At 37.4% G+C, this 20,732-nt stretch overlaps 1 protein-coding gene across 1 annotated transcript in view; it reads left to right on the top strand.

The window, feature by feature from the left end:
- LOC147415301 (uncharacterized) overlaps positions 1 to 20,732 on the top strand; it is a 255,888-nt gene that overhangs the window by 21,403 nt on the left and 213,753 nt on the right. Inside the window, 1 exon segment of the mRNA XM_086468610.1 lies at positions 5,286 to 5,350. Coding sequence (XP_086324736.1) covers positions 5,286 to 5,350 — 65 coding nt within the window.

Genomic DNA, 20,732 nt, shown 5'->3' with positions numbered 1-20,732 from the left:
AAGCGAACCAAATCGCTTAAATAGAACTTTTATTGTACAAATGGGAGGAAGTTACTGGCAGAGCACTCTCTGGTTGTCTTATGTCATGAATTTATCTGCTCTACATGAAATTATTTAGCAGATGTTTATAGTTTTGTGGTTAGAAGCCACAAAACAAGCAAGCTTATGTTTTCACTTTCTGACGTATACATTGCTTCCTCAAATGCTATTAATACTGCTTTAGCAACCACAGTGATTTAACATGTTAATGATATGTGACAGACTCTACGTATATTAGCTCTCTACTTGCCTAGTACAACTAAAGCTGATAATGAACCTTCTACAACCCTAAAGGAGGGAGAGTATAAAATGCTATTTTTAAAAAAAGAAAAACCGTTATATCCCAATATGTCTAAAAGGACTTTGACAGAGACATACAGGCATGTAGCATCATCTGTCTAGTTACTGCAAAATAACTTGAGGAAACATGAGGAATAGCTTTACTGCATGTGCTTATGCACCACTTTGTTCATAAGCTGGGCTAAGAATTATTAGTGTTACTGTCTTCCTTCACTGTAAAAAGTGTCTTGTAAATCTGTGTTCCCCTATTGATAGGCAAAAAAAGTTGGGTTTTCTTTTGTCATTGGCAAGAATGCATGTTGAAATTTAAAGGAAAACAAATTTCTAACTGGAGATCGTGCAAATAGGCATTTCTGGATGTTAATTATGTAGGTCCCTGTTTAGGGAAACATGTAAGCATGTGTGCAGTCCAGTTTTTTTAATCAGATGTGCCTCATCAGAAAACAAGATGTTTCATTCAGCCGCTGTGGCTGACCACAAGACATTACGCTGTGATGTCTGCTGTACTTTAAAGCAATACGTAAGAATTATTTGCAAAGGTTATCCAGAAAATGTATTCAAAAAGAAATTTGGGAAAAAAAAACTTCATAGGCACTTTCAAAACCAAAAATTATCTTTTAAGTCCAATTATTTCACCAAGAACCAATGGGATGGGGAAAAGCAATTCACTGTTATGCTGTTCAAAGTATCTGTGCTAAATAGGGAAGTTGATAGACATTGGGAGTAACAGACATTGTTTGTTCTGCAGGTCTCTTGTGCTGAGATTATGAATTAGAGGAAAATGTGACAATGAGTTTGTGATGTGGAAGATGAGAACAAACCAAACACATCTCAGACAAAAGTCATCAAAAGCTAATGGAAACAGCTTTTGTGGTTTTTCTATGAGGGGGGTTATTCTCAAGGTTTTGGTTGTCTTGGCCTACTATATGGACACACATTTCGTAATTATATTACCTAGGTGGACACTTTAGTCAGAGTGCTCTCTCTGAATTATTTTCATTAGCTTTGGCAATGACTCTTTTACCCTGGAATCAGTGTGTCCAAACAGACTGTGTTTACGGGAGCACAGAATGCAGAAGTTAAGCTTAGAAAAACCTTTGTTCATTTACCTGAGAAATTTAATTTAGATTAACATATGTTATCATTCAAAAGTGAATAGCTATTCACAAATTTTCATGAAAACTGCTTTATAAAGTATCAATTCTGGTTATTACTGGGGCTCACTATTTGACAATTATCAAAAATTAAGCCAGCCTTTGTATCAACAATGTTTTGCAGTCTGAAAATCATCTCGAATATTACTAATTCTGTCTCCTTGTGCCAGTTACTGGTGCTTTTAGCTGTTCAGCACTATCCAAACTTGTAGTACAAAAATAGCCCTTTAGCATAAAGAGTAACTGCTTGGGCAGCAATACTTCATCATTATGAAGTTCAGAGTGTGAAATACAGCATGTACTTTTAGATAAATAATACAGTTGTTTGAACAACAGAAGTGTAGGTTTGGTGTTGGGTTTGTGTTCCTTCCTGCTTCTGAGAGCAACGTCAGTAGCAGCAGTATGGCCGAATGTCATGGTGCCCCTTTAGAGGCAAGTCTGCGAGGTTAGGAAGTGGAATGTAAAGGCATGGACCTTTACCATTAAGGTTTACCACAACACTATAATGTGGGGATGTGAGTGGAGTCCTGCTTTCATAAGAAAAGCAAAACAGGAAAAACCCCTGTCATTGGCTTTTGATTAATTCTCCAGTGTGCATTATAAGGTTACTAATTACATGTGCCCTGTATGAGATGTCTTCTGTGGATCGTGTCTGTCTGTGTCTTGGTGGCAGTCAGTGTTTGCCTGATTATTTTGAAGTGTGTGGTTGCACCTACGTGTCTTTTGTGGTATGTTGCCTTGCTTCTGCCTTTCAATATGGGATACTCGAACTATATTGATGCCTAACAAAATGTATTTTCTGCTTGGGCTGTGTTTTTTTCAAATAGCTCTTAATATTCAATTTGCCTTTCTCTCTGCTACTGAGCACAGAGCTGGTACTTTCAGAGAGCTATCTACAATGATTACAAGAGCTCTTTCTTCTCTAACTACTCAGCAGAGCTCCTCATAGAGGATATAAAGTTGGGATTAATTGCTAATCATTTAGTAATCATCAGTGCATCTCTGGGATAATGGAAAGGTACCATTACCACTAGGGCTTCTACTAATTTCAAATATGTTGTCATGTATCTGGGCTACTTGGAGGTATGCACCCTGGCAGTGATTCTCAGGTTTTTTTGCGTTGGCAGCCAAAGCTTAACACATAGTGCTGCTGTTTTGCCTGTTTTCATCTCATCTTTACTTCAAAAAATGGTTGTTATGTTACAATGAGTTGTTTGATGTTTGTGTGTAATAATGAATATACATTTGTTTTCAGTAGGACTAGATCTGTAATTCAACAGTCCATTGGCATCTGCAGGAAAGTAGTGGTTCAGAAGTTCCTCCCCTGCACGAGTTTGTAGTGTCCCATGTGTTCCATCTAGCTGTTTCTGGAGCTTACCTCACTAAAAAGTGTTCATCTTTAGCCTGGATTATTTCAGTGTCTTTACATAAATATTGTTATGCAGACAGGTGGGTCTGTGATCTGTGGCCCTTTGCCACAGATCAGTGGCTAGCTTCATTTTTGAAATTGCAGTATCACTGCACCGGTAGGGCTGAAAGGAGAAGTTCCTAAATATCTCAGAAAACCTGGCAGACGCTGACTTCTTGGTGGTTGTGTAGCTGAGACTTGAGACCAAATTCTAGACTGCTGTCCTCTCCCCTGGTGTGATGAAAGTAGACTGCTGGATACCATTTACACTGGTTATACGCTGTTAACTGTATCTAAGGGGGATTCTCAGCTGATTAGCTAGTGTTTTGGCCTTCAAATACAAATATTTGCATGCTGCCACAATTTTGCCTTAGTTATGCAAGGGTCATAGGAATGGATATAAACACTTTAGCATCTCATGGGAAATCTCAACAGGGTTAAGATGTATCAGGAGCCAGAGTTCTTTATATAAAAGTGTTCTAGCTAATTGAGTTTTAGCAACGTTTCTTAATTTCCTCAGCAAACTGGAGGAAATCTTGATCTTGACAGAGATCAGTGAACATCTTGCTGCTATGTATTTGGGCTGCAGGAGAGTGAAGATGTACCCTCTGTCTCTAGCTGATCAGCAAAGCTGAATGCTGCTGCTGTAGAAGGGTCTTCGCCTCCTAGGAAGCAGGGGAAGAAATGCAGATAATATACTTGTAAGGGTACCTAAATGTATTATGGGCCTTTTACATGCTGTTTGGCACACTGTATAAAATTACATGCCATCTTAGTGAAAGAAAAAGGTGTCAAGGCTTTCAAGCTCTGGGGGATGTTCTTGTTATATAACTTCATTGCCCAACTTTCACTTAATTAGCAAGGTTTTGTATAGAAGCATACCGACCGGAGCGATCATAGCTATTCCTGTAATTTGATTATAAATATAATGACTGTGTAACACCTTTCTGCCTGTGATGTTGCGTGTAATCCTTTCTGTGTGTGGCTACAGCTCTTGGAAGTTCTATATTAAACTCAGTACTGTGGTTACTCGTGAATGAAATTACTGGAGCTGTGTTGGAGGAAAAAGTACACGGAAGGATTTAAGGCAGAACATGGCAAAGCAAAGGCTGCAATTATCTGCAGCTGAAAACAAGTAGCTTTTAATATGTCCATTCACCTAAGAAGGGAGGGAGAATTATAGACCACATGCTCTTTCTTTCCCTTTTTCTATCATTTCTCTTTTTCTGTTTCCTTTATACAGTTTATCACCCATAATTTCAGGATGTGTTTTGTTTCTTTAAGCTGTTTTATCTATAGGCTTATGAGGTCAGTCATGTGTGAATTCTTTTGTTAGTCACCTCACCTTTTGCCTTGATGATAGAAAATTGATCAGGCCTAAAGTACAAGTTCAATAGACAACCCCCTTGGTCCTTTGTCTAGGAGAATAGCTACCATTGAAGGCCATGAGCAGGTTGCTATTAATATGACAGCCTGCTCTATCTCCCACTGTAATTTATAATGAAATACCTAATCTCCATTATTTTGATCCAAGCAGGCGATCCCATGAAAAAGTCTTTTCATCCAGTTCCCAATGGCAGTTACATGAGAAATGGCAAACCAATAATTTTTGTCAAGTTTTTTAAGCCAACAGAAATGCTTTTCCACTGCTACAGTTTCAAAAGGCACAGATAAAGCTCATTCACTGAGATGAATGAAAAAGCCATCTGGGGTTTTTCTTTTTGACTTCCTTTCCTTTTCTCCATCCTTGTAATCAAATTTGAGCAAAATCAAATGGGGCTTTCTATGAAAGTACCTTTTGTTGATCTGAACGAGCTGGTAATTTACAAAATACCCTTCCTTTGTGAGGAAGGCTAAAGAAAAAAAGAATCAGTAGCTTTTAAAGCTGGGCCTTGGTGGGACTCTAAATGCAGTGAAAGCAGTCTGTGTTGAGAGATTGAAATGCATTTCAAAGCCAGGCCTGAGTCAGGGTACAGGGAAGAAAAAACCTATGTGCATTTTATAAGAAGAAAAACCTGAATGGGAAGGGGAAGAGAGAGAGAGGAAAAAATCTGGATAATACATTAATCATTATTTTGGAAATTGTCTTCTCTACTGACACATACTGCGTAACTGGTGATTGAGAACTTGGATTTTTGTTCTATTATAGGCATCTCAACATTTGTCTGTGCTGCTTTAAAGTTTGAGAGGCAAGGATCCTTGAACACTGCTGGACTGTGTTTGAAATGTGTATATATATTTTTTTCAACCTTGCTTTTTTTGGTTCTTTTTTTTTTTTTTTTACCTTGCCTGTGAAGTATTATGGGGAAAAATACTTGCAGGAAAGCTGAGTTCATTCTTTTCGGCATGCTAATATTTATTTTTGTTCTATTTCTGCTTACCAGATTTCCTAGTGGTAATTATTTCCCATTGATTCAGACCAAAGGACAGTGTGGACACTTAACAAATAGTAAGTTTATGCCTTGTTTTTGTTATTCATGTGTTTCATGATGAATGTGGAAAAGCTGAAAATGTTTGATTAATCGCAAATTCTGAATTGTAAGAATGTTGTACAGCTGTACGAGTCTATTAACGTGAAATATTGATGTGGTTTAACTCTTGTTATCTCTGTTACTTACCATAACTGTTTAGTCAGATACAGATAAATGCATTGTTCTGTGTTGAAGATAATGCAGCTTGTGAAATAAACACTAATTTACATGTCATATTCAACGATGTGAGCAAACCTAGACCATATTTTAATCTTTTCATGTTTACAAACTTGCTTAGGATGTAAAATGTTTCTCCGTTTCCACTTGCATTTTGATTCAGGATAAAAATGTATTTGAAAAACAGCTTCTTGGTTGCACAATATAAAATATTACCGGCAACTTTACAAAAATGTAGGCACTCAGTAGAAATTCTGGGGTTTGTTTTTATTTTTTAAGAAAGCTTCTCGTGTTCATTTTAGCTGGCTTATGTTGTATTCTATTAGGAAGAGTAGAGAGATATGAATGTTATGGCTAAGATCTTATTATTGTTGTTAATGAAGTACTAGTAAAAGCACATTGGCTTTTAAATTATACCGGGAAAAGAGAAACCATGGAAATAATTTAGAACTGTGAACTTTCAGATATAAACTGTTTGTTTTAGATGAAGTGGTGTGAGACAGGAGTTGTTTTGTGTTCCTTATGCATATGTGTGTACAATGCCATGGTATCAACTTAGCACACTATAGGAAAACAGACTAGGATAAGTCTTTTGCTTTTAGCATTACCAAAAATCCAAAATCAACCATATAAAGTTTGAGTGCAGTTTCCATTAATAAGATCCCAAATTATTTAACAAATAGCTTCAAAAGTGCTTTCTTTGATGTAACCTAACATCTGATTGAACTGGAGAATGTCATGAAGTCACTTTTGTGTCTGAATTAATGTCTCACTCCTAGTTCTTACTATCCTATTCACTTTCAATTTCTTCCAGGATTTGTTTTCTCACATGGTTTTGAGCCATTTGCTGCCTCCTAATGACTGACTTATAAAACAGCAAACATGGAAAATTTCCAAAAAACTTTTTCTGGAACTCTCACTGCTGCATGTTTTGTGATTGTCTACCATTTTTCATATATTTAGAATTGATGAAGAAATTTTTTTTTTATCAGAGCTTTACTCTTTGATATTTTTAGCAGAACATCAGACTTTCCACCCTGAGAAATACCATATACATTGCCTTAATGGGAAACTTTTCTAGTGCTGAGCGTGGAAACAAAGACACAAGTAGTTGACTTTGTTTGGATCTTGTCATTTAGATAACGTAAGAATCCTTGCTTTCACAGGCTTGCATACCAGTCGTATGACGCTTATTTTGGTTACATGATTGTCTCCTTCCCCTCCCCCCTCTTAAAAATAATAATTAACCTTTATTTGTTTATTTTTGTATCCTTCCTCCTTTTTACCTTCTTAAAGTTTAAGACACAGTCTTCATTAAAGAATTTGTCAAACCTAGTAGGTTTTAATTGGTTATTTAACAAATGAAAGAGTAACAAAACAAGATAGCGTGTCTCATGGTGTTATCATGGTACCAAGGCTTGTTGTCTTACTATGTACTGTTCCTAGAACAATGCAGCACCAGTTTGCTCAAAAACTTTGGGACATGTCAAAATATAAATAAATATTAAGTGTTGGGACCTGTAGAGAACATAGATTTTTATCTCTTTGCAATCTTCTCCCTCTTATGAATTCTTCTACGGTTTTTAAGGATGTGATCTTGTTAAGTAGAACAAGAATTGGGATGAGAGTGTTGAATGGAGTTCTGACTTTGCCCCGTACTATTTATGGATATGCTCTAAACTTTTCCTTGGATTCAGTTGCACTCAGTGACAGTACTCCATTTGTGTCAGAATGTTTGTAAACCACTGTAAGATTCTTAAACATGGGTTGGATCTTACAGGAGTACCTCCAGCTGTTGCCAAGTGTTGTGCTTGAACCTTTCAAGCTCATCAAGCACGTTTCGCATTACAGTGTGATGGATTAGTACAATAAATTTCTTTCAGTATCTTTTTTAATAAATGTCCTCCATCATTTCAGTCACCTGTTGGGAAGGCTTTGTTACAGGAGAGACTCGTAGCAACAAATGACTAATACCTTTTTTTTTGAGACTATATAATTGTGTACTTGGTTTGTATGCATAATTATTATAGTCTCTGATTTGAATCTTTGAGAGGAGTTTACAGTAATGAAACAATAAAACGGGCAACTGAAGTTACATCAAATAAGTTTAAAAGTACTTCCTCTGTTAGAGAATGTAATCCAGCGCAGCATAAACTGAATGCAGAAATGCACGGTGTGACAGGTTAGCAACATCATGGGCGAGCTGCTGTATCTGTTGAAGTGACTGTTGACTGTAAGTCGGTAATTCTAGTGCCCAAGGTTGGGGTGTTTAATCAGATGGTTTTGGTGTTTAATCAGACTGAGTTGGACTATGATGGGAAAAGATTTTCAATGGACTTTTCAGTGGCTTTTTTTCTCAATGTCTCAAAACAGCAAGAGGTGGGGACAAAGGACAATTCCTGAGTCTCATGTGCCCTCTAGGGTTCTGCATTGCCTGCAAGAAATACTTTTCCTTCCAGCTAAATTTTTCAGTCACTGAACACTAAAAGCACACTCAGCCTTAGTGAATATACGTAGCAGCTTATGGTGTAACTGGGTTCTTATAAAGATCGTAAGAAAATGCAGAGCTAGACAGTCTCACAACGGGAAGGAGTCCCTTAAAGGAAAACAAAAGGACAAAAAGATCTAAGAGTTGGAGTGGGTATAGGGTGTTAAAAAAAAGAGAAATTCAAAGAGTGGTGGGTGGTGTTGAGATAAGGAAAGGGCATTAACACTTAGATGTCCCTGGGCCCAGGCCTTCTTCTCAAGGTCCTAACCACCATTTAGATTCACTGTCCCAGGGCTGATTGCTCTGGTTGCTGTATTCAGTTGAAAGTGATGTCTGTGTTCACATTACTCTAAAAGTGGCCATTTTTAAAACTTGTTTTTTCTTACAATATTGTTACCATTCAGTGTGATCTTAAAAGAAATGTGAGCTTCTCCTCTGAAATGATAATAAAGTGAGACTTTGCACTCAGGTGCTGGCGACCAAAATGGGATATGTCTGCAGTAGTGCTGGAGAATCTGTTTCAGTTTTTCCTGGGGCCAATGCTTAGTGAGATCAGGTTGAGGGGCTGGGGATGTTGTGGTGTTGTTGATCTTAATTTCAAAAGTAGAGTAACATGCACAGTGTTCTCTTTTTGTTCCATGGAGTCCATCCCCAAATATCTCAGGATTCTTCCAAAAATCTTTGAATTTCACACCAGCCTTTCAATAAGCATGGTGATTGTGAGTTAGGGATGGGACAGGAATATCAATGCATTAAATGCATTATTGTGGCTGCTTAGAACTGACATACTAGTGGCATTCCTGATACACATATGTGAGTTTGGTGTAGTCAGGTCTATAATGCAGATAAAATTCGCTGTTCAGCATGAATTGTGTGATAAAATATGTTTTGTTCGGGGTTTTTGTGAGTGGGTTTGTTGTTTTGTTTTAAACAGCGAATTCCTTGTGGATTCATAGAACACCTGAAAAATGTCTCAGAAACTTTTTTGTTATTTTGAGCATCTACTTGGACTTTGCATTTAGTCATTTAGGCAGATTTGACTTGGATAGCAAACACTTCGCATTATGTAAAAGGTAATACAGAAAGAGGTGTTCTTGTAAAGTATTTCTGGGCTTATATACAAAACTCCATAAGAAGACAAAATAGTCCAATAAATTAGTCCATGTAACCCATTGTAGCACATCCAGTGACTAAGAATGTTCAAGACTTGAGATAAAAAGTTTTCATCAAACTGGTCTTTAAAAGTATCTTTTTATTTGCAAATTTCTTGTAGGATACATTGCTATCCAGTAGAGTTGCGATGTCTGGATAACACTGCTTTAAAAATACTTCCTGCCAGTTTTATCCTTTTGTTTTGAATGGAGTGAAACCTCTGAAGGACAGTGTGTTGGAATTCATTGTAGAGCGTAAATGCTCATAATGTGGCCATTACCCACAATATCAATGCCTGGTTTAATATTTTACCTTCCCACCCCTGCCCAATTGAAAAGGGAAAAAAAAAAAAAAAAAAGGATCCAATGCTAGTTTGTATTTTTGTAGGATAAGGAAGGTGGTTTTTAAATTGACTATTTGTTATTTATCTGTTATTTTGTTTATTATTCAAAGATCTTAAAATCTGTGGCACAACTGGGACTACTACCTGTAGTCTTTTTAGTTTCCTGGTTAATAAAGCGGACCTGGAAGACATTCATAGGTATATTTGTTGCTTCAACTTCTTCGGGGACTGTGTTTGTAATAGCATACCAACAACAACATAAAATGAGCTGGTTCTGTCCTCTCCTGACAGTTTGTCCTTTGACTTAGAAAGCTGGCAGATAAGGGCCCAGCTACAGGAGAAAGGGGTCTAGTAACCACTCTGTGAAAAAGCATTCAAAGGTAAAAATACCATTTGCTGCAAGACTCCTTGCTTTCATACAGCTAGACTTTTACCTGAGGGACCTCCACTGTGATCTCTTCTAACTGATTCAGGAAGTGCAAGCTGTGCATTCATTGACATAATGTTAGTACTGAGGAATGTCCTTTTCAGCGTCAAGTGCTTGTAGTCCTTAGTGTGTGTGGTGTTTCTGATTTTAACTGTAGAGCATCCCTTCGGTTTTACTTAAAAAATTACTCTGTTTAAAATAGTTTTGTTGCAGTCAGTCTCTGTACAGGTGGAATACTCAGAGCAGCCAGCACCCGAGCGCTGTCGGGTATGCTTTGTTGGACTGTCATTCATTCCTCATTCTTCCAGTGAGTGTCACGCTCCCAGGGATACCTAAGACTGAAGAAAGAGCAGTCTTACTCCTTGTGCTGTGATGTGCAGACAAGCTGTAATGGCACCTCTTGTCCATGCTATCTTCTGAGCAGTCCAGGGTCTGGTCCCTGAAGTATTATGAACAAACATCTTCAAATGCTGACTCTTCTTCTTTTTTTGGAAGAAAGTGGTTTAAATCAATTATTCTGAGTTGAGCAGTGGCTAATTTTGGGTGGGAGTGAGTTGTGTGCTGAAAGATCTCAGGCGCTGCTGCTTTATCATGTCCATCTCTTGCTGTCACAAGGAGAGTCTGTGGTAGATTGCAATATCTGTTTCTGGTCAAAACATGAGCTTTATGTGATGTAAATGACTTGTAGCCATAGTTTCTTTGCAGCGGGTAGCAGGAGCCGGTCGCTTAGAGAGGCGACAGGTAAAGTCTGTCAGACTGGCAGTAGCTTGCTAGAGCTCCGGTAGCCTCTCAGGCCAGCAAACTCAACCACACATAAAGAAAGTGGAACTCCTCTGTACAAAAGATAGTGCACGTGGTGCTAAAATGCTGCATTAATGCTTGGGATAGTTGTGTCTGAATTCTATTGACAACTGCATTCAGTTACTTTCAGCTAATTATAAAAAACGTATTTTTGGAGCCTGAGACAAAGAATAGCTGTTAAAGTAAAGGGCAAGCACAGACTCTGATGGTGTAAAGTCCTTTCTCTGTTTCTGGGACAGATAAGCCTTTATAGATGGAAAAACCCCACAACTAGTTTTGAGATCATAGGGTGCCATGTTCCATTTACAACTTTAGGTACATTACTGCATCTTAGATTCCTGTTTGCAGGAATCATAAATATTAGTAAGGATAGAATTACTATTAGTAAGTAAGTATGTAAGTTTTAGTAGGTGGAATTTGGTTGAAATCATCAAAGTTCTAGAGCAGGGGTTTATAGAGCTGCTTCCTGTTCCTTTTATTTGGAACTGAAGAATTACCAAGGATGTCCCTTGGATTTTTTTTAAAAACTTTATTCACTTTCTTATATGCCTTTACTACTCTGTACATCTGAGAGTTTTCTAGGCCATTGACTGACAACCTTGACATCTGTTTATATATGCAGTAAAGACGCAGTTCTTGACTGAAGATTCTAGGTGCTTCTGTGCCTTCTTATCTGTGAAAGCAGAGCAGTATTTTCATGTTAGCCTTGTGTATGTGTATAAAAACCCAATTGTATCAGGAAAATAATGTCTGACTAGCAATCTTAACTTTGAAGGTCATATTTAGCATTGATGCTACGCTTTTTCAATTTAGAAGATTGAGGAAGGATCACTTTATGGGCAATAGCAAAATAAAGTCTTTTTATCAGGCAGATGCAAGCCTTCTGTGTGTTGTGGAAATGTGCTAATTATAACATGGCACTATTTTCCTAAACTAACCTTGCAGATCCATGAGCTTAATCTGGTACTGTCAGTAAAATACTTTTGAATCTAGTGGGAGGTGGTACAGCTGTGTGAAGAGCTCTTGAAATATTTGCCCACTTCTAGGATTTATGTTTGCTGTGTGAAGTGATTAAGACCATCACTGCCTATTTAGCAAGATGCTTGTTAGGAATTCTTATCATTCTTTATTTCAAAAATAAAAAGTAATAGAATTCAACTAAGAATACTGGACTAAGTTCCATCATGATTCTGTTGTTTATAGATCTGACAGCGTATGATGGCATCTGTTGAGTTAGAAACATGTATGCAGTTGGGTGTCTTTGATTTATGCATGCAGAAAACATAAAATACCCTTGTGCAAAAAATGCTTTTACAGTTTAAGGGAGCAAATCCTTCCGAGAGCTCTGTCTGTTCTCTCAGCTATTGTGCTCTGATGCCTTCTATTTCCTCTGCTTGAACATCTCTCTGAGGCTTCTCTCATCGAAGCTTTGCAGTAAAGCATTTCTGGTGCCTGTCAGGCCTAACAGGTAGGTGTGATCTTTCTTTTGCATGCTGGTAACAGTGCAGGTCAACGAGAAGCATCAAATGGATGGGGAGCAAATATGGACTAGAGGAAAATTTGGAAACTATTTTGTAAAACAGGTATGCAGATTACTAACTACTTAATATATGGAAAATGTTGTGGTATTTGAGAGCAGGGGAAAATTAAAACAACTGACAGAAACTGAATTTGTAATCTGGACATTTTTCTGCTGTGAATGCATGTGGCAAGGGGCTGAGGTCTCATTTTATTTTTGTATATATTTTTGTGATATTTTTAAGCTGAAATTCTTCCAGAATTTAACATTCTTCTGAGTGGGTTTTCAGTCAAGTATACTTCACTCCGTTTATGGAAAAAGCATAGCCTGCATATGCAAGAGAAATGCGTAAGGGGATTGGTAGCATACAGAAGTGGATGAAGGAAATTGTCAATCCGTGTAAACCCTGAATGGATTTGTAGCAGAGAGTGAAGTTAAAATGTATTTGATTTAACACAGAATAAGCAACATCTTTTTTTTGCTTGCTTTCAGGAACTTGCTGTGTGAATTCAGCCTATTAAAGATAAATGAAAAAGAGGTTATGAAATGAAAACTAGCTGTAATACACAGATTGAATGTTTGGGTGGGAGTGAAAGTAGGAGTTACTGGGTTGGAACAGATTCCTTAAGATCTGTCACATCATACCATTAAAATAAAAAGCTAGACATAGTAATTTTAAAGGGATATTGTGTAAAAGTTGGGAGATATTAATGCAGTAAAATGCATTGATGGATTCCAAACTTACAGTCTATTATGCGTGTTATACATACATAATAACTATAGATAGCAAAATACTTGCTTTGTGTAGTGGATTGCTTGTGAAGGGAATGATTACAATATATTAAAAAACTTTGATTCCATCAGCTCCCTCTGTGTGCGTGTGGTTTGTATCTTCATTAGGTGATTCCTGTAATGGACTGATTTTTGATCAAATTTGTAATCCAATCAAAGACCTTCATAAAAGTCCTGAATTCTTTCATTTTTATGTGCTTATATTCTTAGCAACAGCAGTCCTCATGTGAGAAGGCCAAAGGATGGAAAAATTGTTTCAGTTTCTTTTGTTCTGCCTCAGACATCTTAATGGCTGTGGGCAACTTGCTGCTTCTATCTATTCTCCACTGATAAATGGTCTCATACTGTGAGAGTATTTTGATGATAAATAAATACTTTAAAAAGTACTTAAGCACTATGGATAAGAGAGTTGTATAAATTATCAAGATTTATGATAAAAAGCAGGGTGTAAAACTTCATAGTACTTTTCCACAGCTAGATGTTTTATTCTAAGTATTTTGATTACTACCCAATTCCCCCCACTGTCTTATCTGGGCACCTCACTATTCATACGTGTACTGGCCATGCCCTACCTTCCCATTGTATTGTGGGGCCTTTGGACATAGAAACCTGTTTTTTCTTAGGGTATCGCAAAACCTCTGAGGTACAGCAGTGAATTGAACTTGGGTCTCTTAGCACTAAATTCTGATTCGGTCTTCCAGGGACAGCCCATCTCAGGCTCCCTGTGAGGTGTTGGAAGGCCTTTGCTGGCAGTAGGTTGTGCAGCTTATACAGACGTCCTGTGGCGTTCCCTGTCCCAACTCCTTTCTTTTCAATGGCTGAATTGCCAGTGGTGGTCTTGCTGATGATGGATGTACAGCCCTCTGCGTACGAGATGCTGTCATGCGAAAGGATTTTTATTTACTTATTTGTAGTCTTGCAGGAGCCTTCCCTAAGGACTAAAACAGGAAAGACTGATACAAGTTGAGGGTGGTAAGTCTCATTTGTTGTATGTTGCAAAGGAGTAAGGAACAGGAAACCTAGATTTTCTGCAGTGCAGAATTGCATCTGGTATATCATTAAGATGGTGCAATATGCATCTAAAAGTACATCTGAATTTTACAGCAGTATCTATCACTTTTTCTTTCATTCCTTTAATGTTTTACAAATTGTATCAAGGAACAAAAACATTTTTAAAACCCCTTTTTTAAGGAAAGAAGAAGAGAGACACATTTTTAGATGAATGTGAAGGTTATGATACATATTTAACAAAGCCTGGGAATTCCAGAGTGTAGACAGCCATTGTCTTGTCTTAACCCAGCAGTGTGAGTAAAGGATACAGTGTCAACCTTAACTTTGAATTTTCCTGGCTTCTGTCATTTCATGTCACAACCTTAGCATTAGTAATATACATTTTTGTTGAGGAACAATAGCCAAAAATTTATTTTGACTAGTAAAATTAAGAAGATGACACATAAGTCATAGAAGTTCACTGTGCAATAGTAATGTGTGTCATTTTTTAATACAAGTATAATTTTGAGTACTTGGTAACTGCTATCTATAGCTACAGAAATATCACCACCACCTGCCTTTTGGCAAGAAACTGAATTTTAAGTTTTATATATAGACTACACAACGAGAGAGAGGGAAAAACTTTTAGCTGAGCAGGAACTAAATATAATGGCTATGTCATGACAACAGGTGCTTTGTGGCAAAAATGCAAAACTAAACCAGCAGGACATTACTCCTGGTACACAGTCATTAGAGATAAACCAAAATGGTTATAGAAGCAGCTGATTATAGGAAATCCTATCTTGAGTGATAACAACTGAACCCGAGCAATGTCATTTCAATCACTAGGACCTGTTTCACTCTCAAACTCTTCTTGTTAATCTCATTTTACCTGACATTGGAGCAAACTGAGAAACCTGAGATTTCAGCCCTGTGAGAGGGATACATACTTTAAACTTAACTAATCAAAGGAGTGCTTTTGGCTGCTTCTTCCTTGAGTATAGCAGCTATTCAGGCCTGTTGGCAAGTCTTGTATACTTCCCCCTAAAGAGCCAGTAACTGCATCCATTCGCAAAGAAAGGAAGGAGAGAGCAGAAGAAATTTAGTAGCTGAGGATCGCTGATACCTTCTTCAGCTCTAAGCTGCTGGTCTCTGTCCTGTTTTCTCTCTCTCCCTTTGCTTGATTTGGTATCAAGAGGAGGAAGAAGAAGCTGAGAGCAGAAACAGCAGCTTCTGTACAGTTCCAGGAGGAACAAATATGACTGTGGGAAAAACTACATAGTTCTGAGAGCTGGGTGAAGGTGGGTAATTTTAGCCAGGAAGGTGTGCAGACGTTAATGGCAAGCACAGAATACAGGATCTGCAATGGGTTTTTGAGCTCCAAAATCCAAATAGCCTGTGAATGCAGGACTGTTAGGAGCTTGTGCAGAGCTCAGTTAAATCAGTCAGTTGGATGATGTTAATTATGCATTTTTCTTACAGAAGCATAACTGCTTGGCAAAAGCAAGAATAATCCATTATAACCTGGATTTTAGTTTTAATTGATTTTTTTATTTTAAGTTTGTGGGCTAGTTGAGCTACAACATAGAACAACTGAGTCAAGTCCTGGAAGTCAGTTCTGTCCTCTCCTGTTCCTAATAGCGTTCAGCAGAACTTGCAAGATAATGTCTGCATGTAAGAACTGTTTTCCAGCTGGTTAATTCATATAAGTCTAACTCTCAATTCCAATTATAGTCAGTGAGTAAACTCTCATGTAAGGTTGAGGACCTGATCTGCCCTCTCCCAAGTTAGGGCTTTCCACTGAGTATGGAAATATGATCCCCTTTTCTGAATCATGCTGTGTTTGCAAAATAGGGCAATTTAAATTTAAAAGGGTTGTATTGCCAGCTAAGATATTATCGGGTGATTTTAGGCCCTTCATCTGGGATATTAGAGTGTAAACTTCCTCAAACAAATGAGGACTACTTTTACAAAATATGGACAGTGCTCTAATGGCTGAAATACTGTGTAAAAAGGAGCATTACCACCTCTAGCACCATCTTGTGTTTTCCCTTAAAACGAAGGGGAGGAGAATCTCTCGAGCTCCATCACAAAGTACAGAGACTGTCCTGTAGGTATGTTGCTCACTCTTTGAACATGCTATTGGACTGGACTGTGTGAGTTATTTAGGCAGGATCCTTATTAGGCCTATGGTGGAATAAGAAAAGATCTCTTGCACTGATTTTGTTTGTGAGTAATAAGGGGTGATTGGGGAGAAAAATCTGGCAATTCTTCTGCAGATTTTGGTTGTCTGGCAGTTAAATTACATGCAATCCCTCTTGGACATTTCATTCATTTGTGGATCTGGACCATAGTACTTGGTTGTGGTGTGGTTTAGTTTTGGTTTGTTTTCGTTGTTGTTTGGTTTTGTTCACTAAGACTCAAATTCACAAAAATAATTTACATGCTTAACTCTCATTTTCTTAAATATATAATTAACTTTATAGGTCTGGTCGGAAGAGGCTGATCCTGCAAGAATTATGACATATCATAGTACTGTTGCTGAAGTCAATGGAGTCTTAATTCATCTGTGGAGTAGAATAAGGTCATATACAATGTAGATAGTCTGTCCTGTATGTGAAATCAAGAATCACCATGGTTACTTATCCGGTATTTTGTGTGATCTCTCTTGTGCGCTCTCCCTTTTTCTTTTTGTTTTCTTTTTTAATTTTTGTGTTATACTGAAGACAGATCCTAAATCTAGACTGTAAGGCAATTTTCTTTGTGAAATAGTGGCATGACCCTTTTTAATGTTTATTGCTTTGCAGCAGTGATGTACCCATTAGTATTGGAATCATTGGCTGATACATGTGCTGGAACTGCTGCTGGTCACCCAGAGCATGCTGCTGCTTGACCTGTACATATCTGCTTGTAAAATGAGAATTGTTTGCTTTATTAATGTAGAAAAGTTGTTGTTTGCAGCACCATTTCCCTCTTATTATGGGACTGTGCATTTCCTACAACAGTGATGGCCTGCTATCTGGATGTTAAGTTTTGTGTAACTGCAGGTCGGAGTTTCTGTTTAGTGCATGAGGAGAGAGTCTTTCAGCATTTAAGCGCTGAAGCTTCATTCCCTTCAGTGGTCCCATTTATGAGCTAGTCTTTCTGGCATCTGTCACTTAGCAATTCAGTGCTTTTAGTGACAGCTGAATGGTAGGGTATTAGCAGCGTAATCCAATTCCACAAAAATACATATATAACATTTTAAGAATAAACGATAAAGAATCAAACATAAGATTTTTTTTTTTTTTTACAGTGGGGTAAATATTCTTGTTCATCAAGTATCCTCTTATTTCTTGATCATGTCACAGTGGCAGTGAGGGGTGGGCAAACAGCCATGTGAGCTTGTCGTTATGTAGAGTAGATTGCTCAGCAGTGAAGTTGCTAGTAGACCAAGTTCTGTAGAAACATTTCCGTTTCTAATTTCTGTTTAGACAACAGATCACTTGTGTGAATCTATGGAAAGTTAGGCACCAAGTTAGGAGTTAAGAGTTGAAGTGCCTTTGTGTGTATGGAAGATAGATCGATTTCAAGCACTTCTGATAGCATAAGTGATGAATGTTGCTTTTCTAGTGTCATCTTAGCTTACTTGGTGATAGGTGGTTGTTCTTGACACACGTGGGATTGTAGGTGACCTTGCTTTTCTTACCTATAGCCTTGAGGGACAGAGTGATAATGTGGCATAGTTTGGGAATTATGCTTCACTGCATTAAAAAAAAGTAAGGAAACTAAGAGATTGTAGCCAGCTAAAAGGGAAGTTAATGGAAGTAACGTTGTTCAGCTGAAAAATAGGGGAAAAAAAAAAAAAATTTTTTCAAGGTGGTTTTGAGCAGATTTTGAGCAGTGCTTGTTAAGGAAAGATGATAGTGATATAAAACAGAAGGTAGGATTTTTAATAAGAGAAGTAATGATGGAAAACAACCAATAGGAATATGGACAGGTAAAGAATAATTAGTGATCATCTTTAAATGGCATAAGAGTAAGAATTTTTTGCTCTCTTCATATCATTCTGTGTTGTGCCTTTTGCTAGGATTTTACACATTAAGATTGCCACGTATTGCTTAGTATTGTTAATACGCAAAATCCTGGCAAAAGGTTGACATTGTAATGGCTCTAAAGGACCCATTTCAATGTAAATCCTAAGGGTCTATCAATGTGCAGGGGATTTATGTGGGTGAGTCCCATTAATGGTAATGGGACTTATGTGCGTAAATCTCTTCTGCATTGATGGGAAAATAGACTCCTTAGTATGCAAAGTCTCATTTGAAATCAAAGAGCATTTGCATAAGATCCATACATGGCATGGAACCCTGTGTGTTAAAAACAGTTGAAAAGAAGGTAATACACCTTAACTACTTTAGTGTAGTGTAAAAAGAATATTCTTTATATGATGTATTTTACCTTAAAAAAAATGCAGCGATATTTACACAATTGTCTCCAACCATTAGAAGCCAAAACTATTGTATTTTTGCTGATGTGGATGGTTGCTTTTTGCATGAGTGTAGTTGAGTGTAATAATTATGTATATTTGTGGAACTTTTGCACTGAGCTCATGTCCCAAGATTCATTTTGAATGACTTTAAAAGTGTAAGCAAGGACCAAGAGATCTTTGCAGTCCCAGTTCTGCTGCAATTCTCAAAGCCTATTGATCTAATAAATACTGTCAAATAAGATTCTTTGTGTCTGCTTTTATCTGAAATGCCAAAGAGTACTAAAGAGTACTAAAAAAGTCATTGCATGCCACTGCTCCTCACAATACTCCAACTTCTGATTCAAAATATTTAACTTCGTAATAAAAAGTGTCTCCACTGCAGGTGTATGTGCAAACTGGATTACATCACAGCAGCATAAATTAAGCTGTCATGTTATGGCCCGAGTCTGAAAACACGGAAAGAATGAGCGCGGTGCTTCCAGCAGGTGTCACTGTTGGCAAATGTAAAATCAAAACTTTACGTGTGTCACAGCTGATGTAGAGTTAAAAATATTTTGGAATAGGCAATGTACTCACTTTTTTAATCTCCTCCTTGTAATAGACAGGTGTTTATTTTGTTAGACTGTTTAGTGCATATTGCTTACCTTAGGGAGACTCAAATGGACATGAATATGTTACAACAAAATTATAGTACTGCTGGGAGAATATCTGAATTGTTAATGGCCTACTTTGTTCTGTGCTGTCTGGCAGTGTATTTTAAAAACTAAGTATGAACATTAACAATATAATTGTTTTGCTGTTTCTATGTTTTTGAAGTGGGTGAAGAGGAAGAGTGAGTTGATTTTCTTGATGCAGAGAAGTGACCTACAGAATTGTTTTATTGTTTTGTGGTGTTTTTAAATCAGAGAAGAAGGAACCTGGATGTAGGTAGCTATTTAAGATGAGAGTTTTGATTATGTGTGACTATGCAATGTTTCATCTGCCTGAAAGAGAAAAAGCTATACTATGTCTTGTATAGTACAGCACCTCAGGAATTGGTATCAATGCTTTCAGTGAGACTTCTCTCAGAAAGAGATGCCCTCCAAGGAGAGAGATCAGAGTTGGATGTATTTTAATAATAATGATATCTGCTTTTTCTATTCAGGATGAATTTAACATTTGACACTATAGATATGAAATTGTTCAATCTAGGTGTTCTCTTTTATTTTTATGTGAACAATATTAATCTTGCAACTCTTATCTCGTTATCCAGTGCATACTGGGTAATTAGGAGTTGCTCTAGGAATGCAGCTTTAAATAAGCTTTGGCAATCTTTCCTGAGTGCAATAAACCTCTCCAAAATTTCCTTCTTTTTGGTGGACACAATAAGTGTTTTGTGGTTTATATGATAAACGTATTTTTCTGTATAACACTTGTATATTTAGAAAGGGTGGAGTGTGAATGACACAGGTGAAAGTGATTTGTCCAGTTTTTCAGTAAGTTGATATTTCTTTGTGCATTGACTTTTCTTTCCCCTTCTGTGTAGCATAGAATATTAATTTATCCACCCTGATTATAGAGTTCTTAAAGGATAGTTTTATATGATGGACCAAGTTCTTACTGAGAATGATGACTGCTATTATGACATAAAGCCAGATTCCTTTTTTTTTTTTAAATACTGAAAAGTATCTAACTATGATTCTTAAAGTCCTATTGGGAAGTCTGAAATCAAATGACAGCAAAGAGACTGGGTTATATCCCTGGTATAATTACCTCACCCTTGGTTCAGTCACATTAGGAATGAATTTGTATTCCTATGTGTTTTTGAAGGAAAACTTTCCTGCTCCTGTTTTTGTCAACAGGTAAGTAAAGGATCTACAGCTGTTAGATGGAAGGGGAAAACAACATGCCTGATTGCAGCACCTGACTGCACAGGTAAACTGCATCAGAGACCCAGGTATCAGCTGAGTATTGTTCATCCAGCAGCAATTAGTACACCTCAGCTGGGAAGAATTTAGTTTAAAACCAAGCAACCTTCACAAGTAAACTATTGAAAGATACCAAGACAGGGAGAAAATGCATCCTGAAAGTTTTCAGCTAAATTCATCAAGAATGTTCTGAGAAGGAGGGATGGCAGATGGAGCTGTGTTTGGTCTCCAAGCTGTTACAAGCATCAGGAACCAAAGTGAGGGGACTGCTCATGCTGTTTCGTCTCAGCGGT

The sequence above is a fragment of the Leptosomus discolor genome, chromosome 7, assembly GCF_034619465.1.
Source record: "Leptosomus discolor isolate bLepDis1 chromosome 7, bLepDis1.hap2, whole genome shotgun sequence".
In the NCBI taxonomy this organism is placed as follows: domain Eukaryota; kingdom Metazoa; phylum Chordata; class Aves; order Leptosomiformes; family Leptosomidae; genus Leptosomus; species Leptosomus discolor.
Note: the sequence above shows the minus strand (reverse complement) of the source record. Positions and strands in the feature narration are given on the sequence as shown.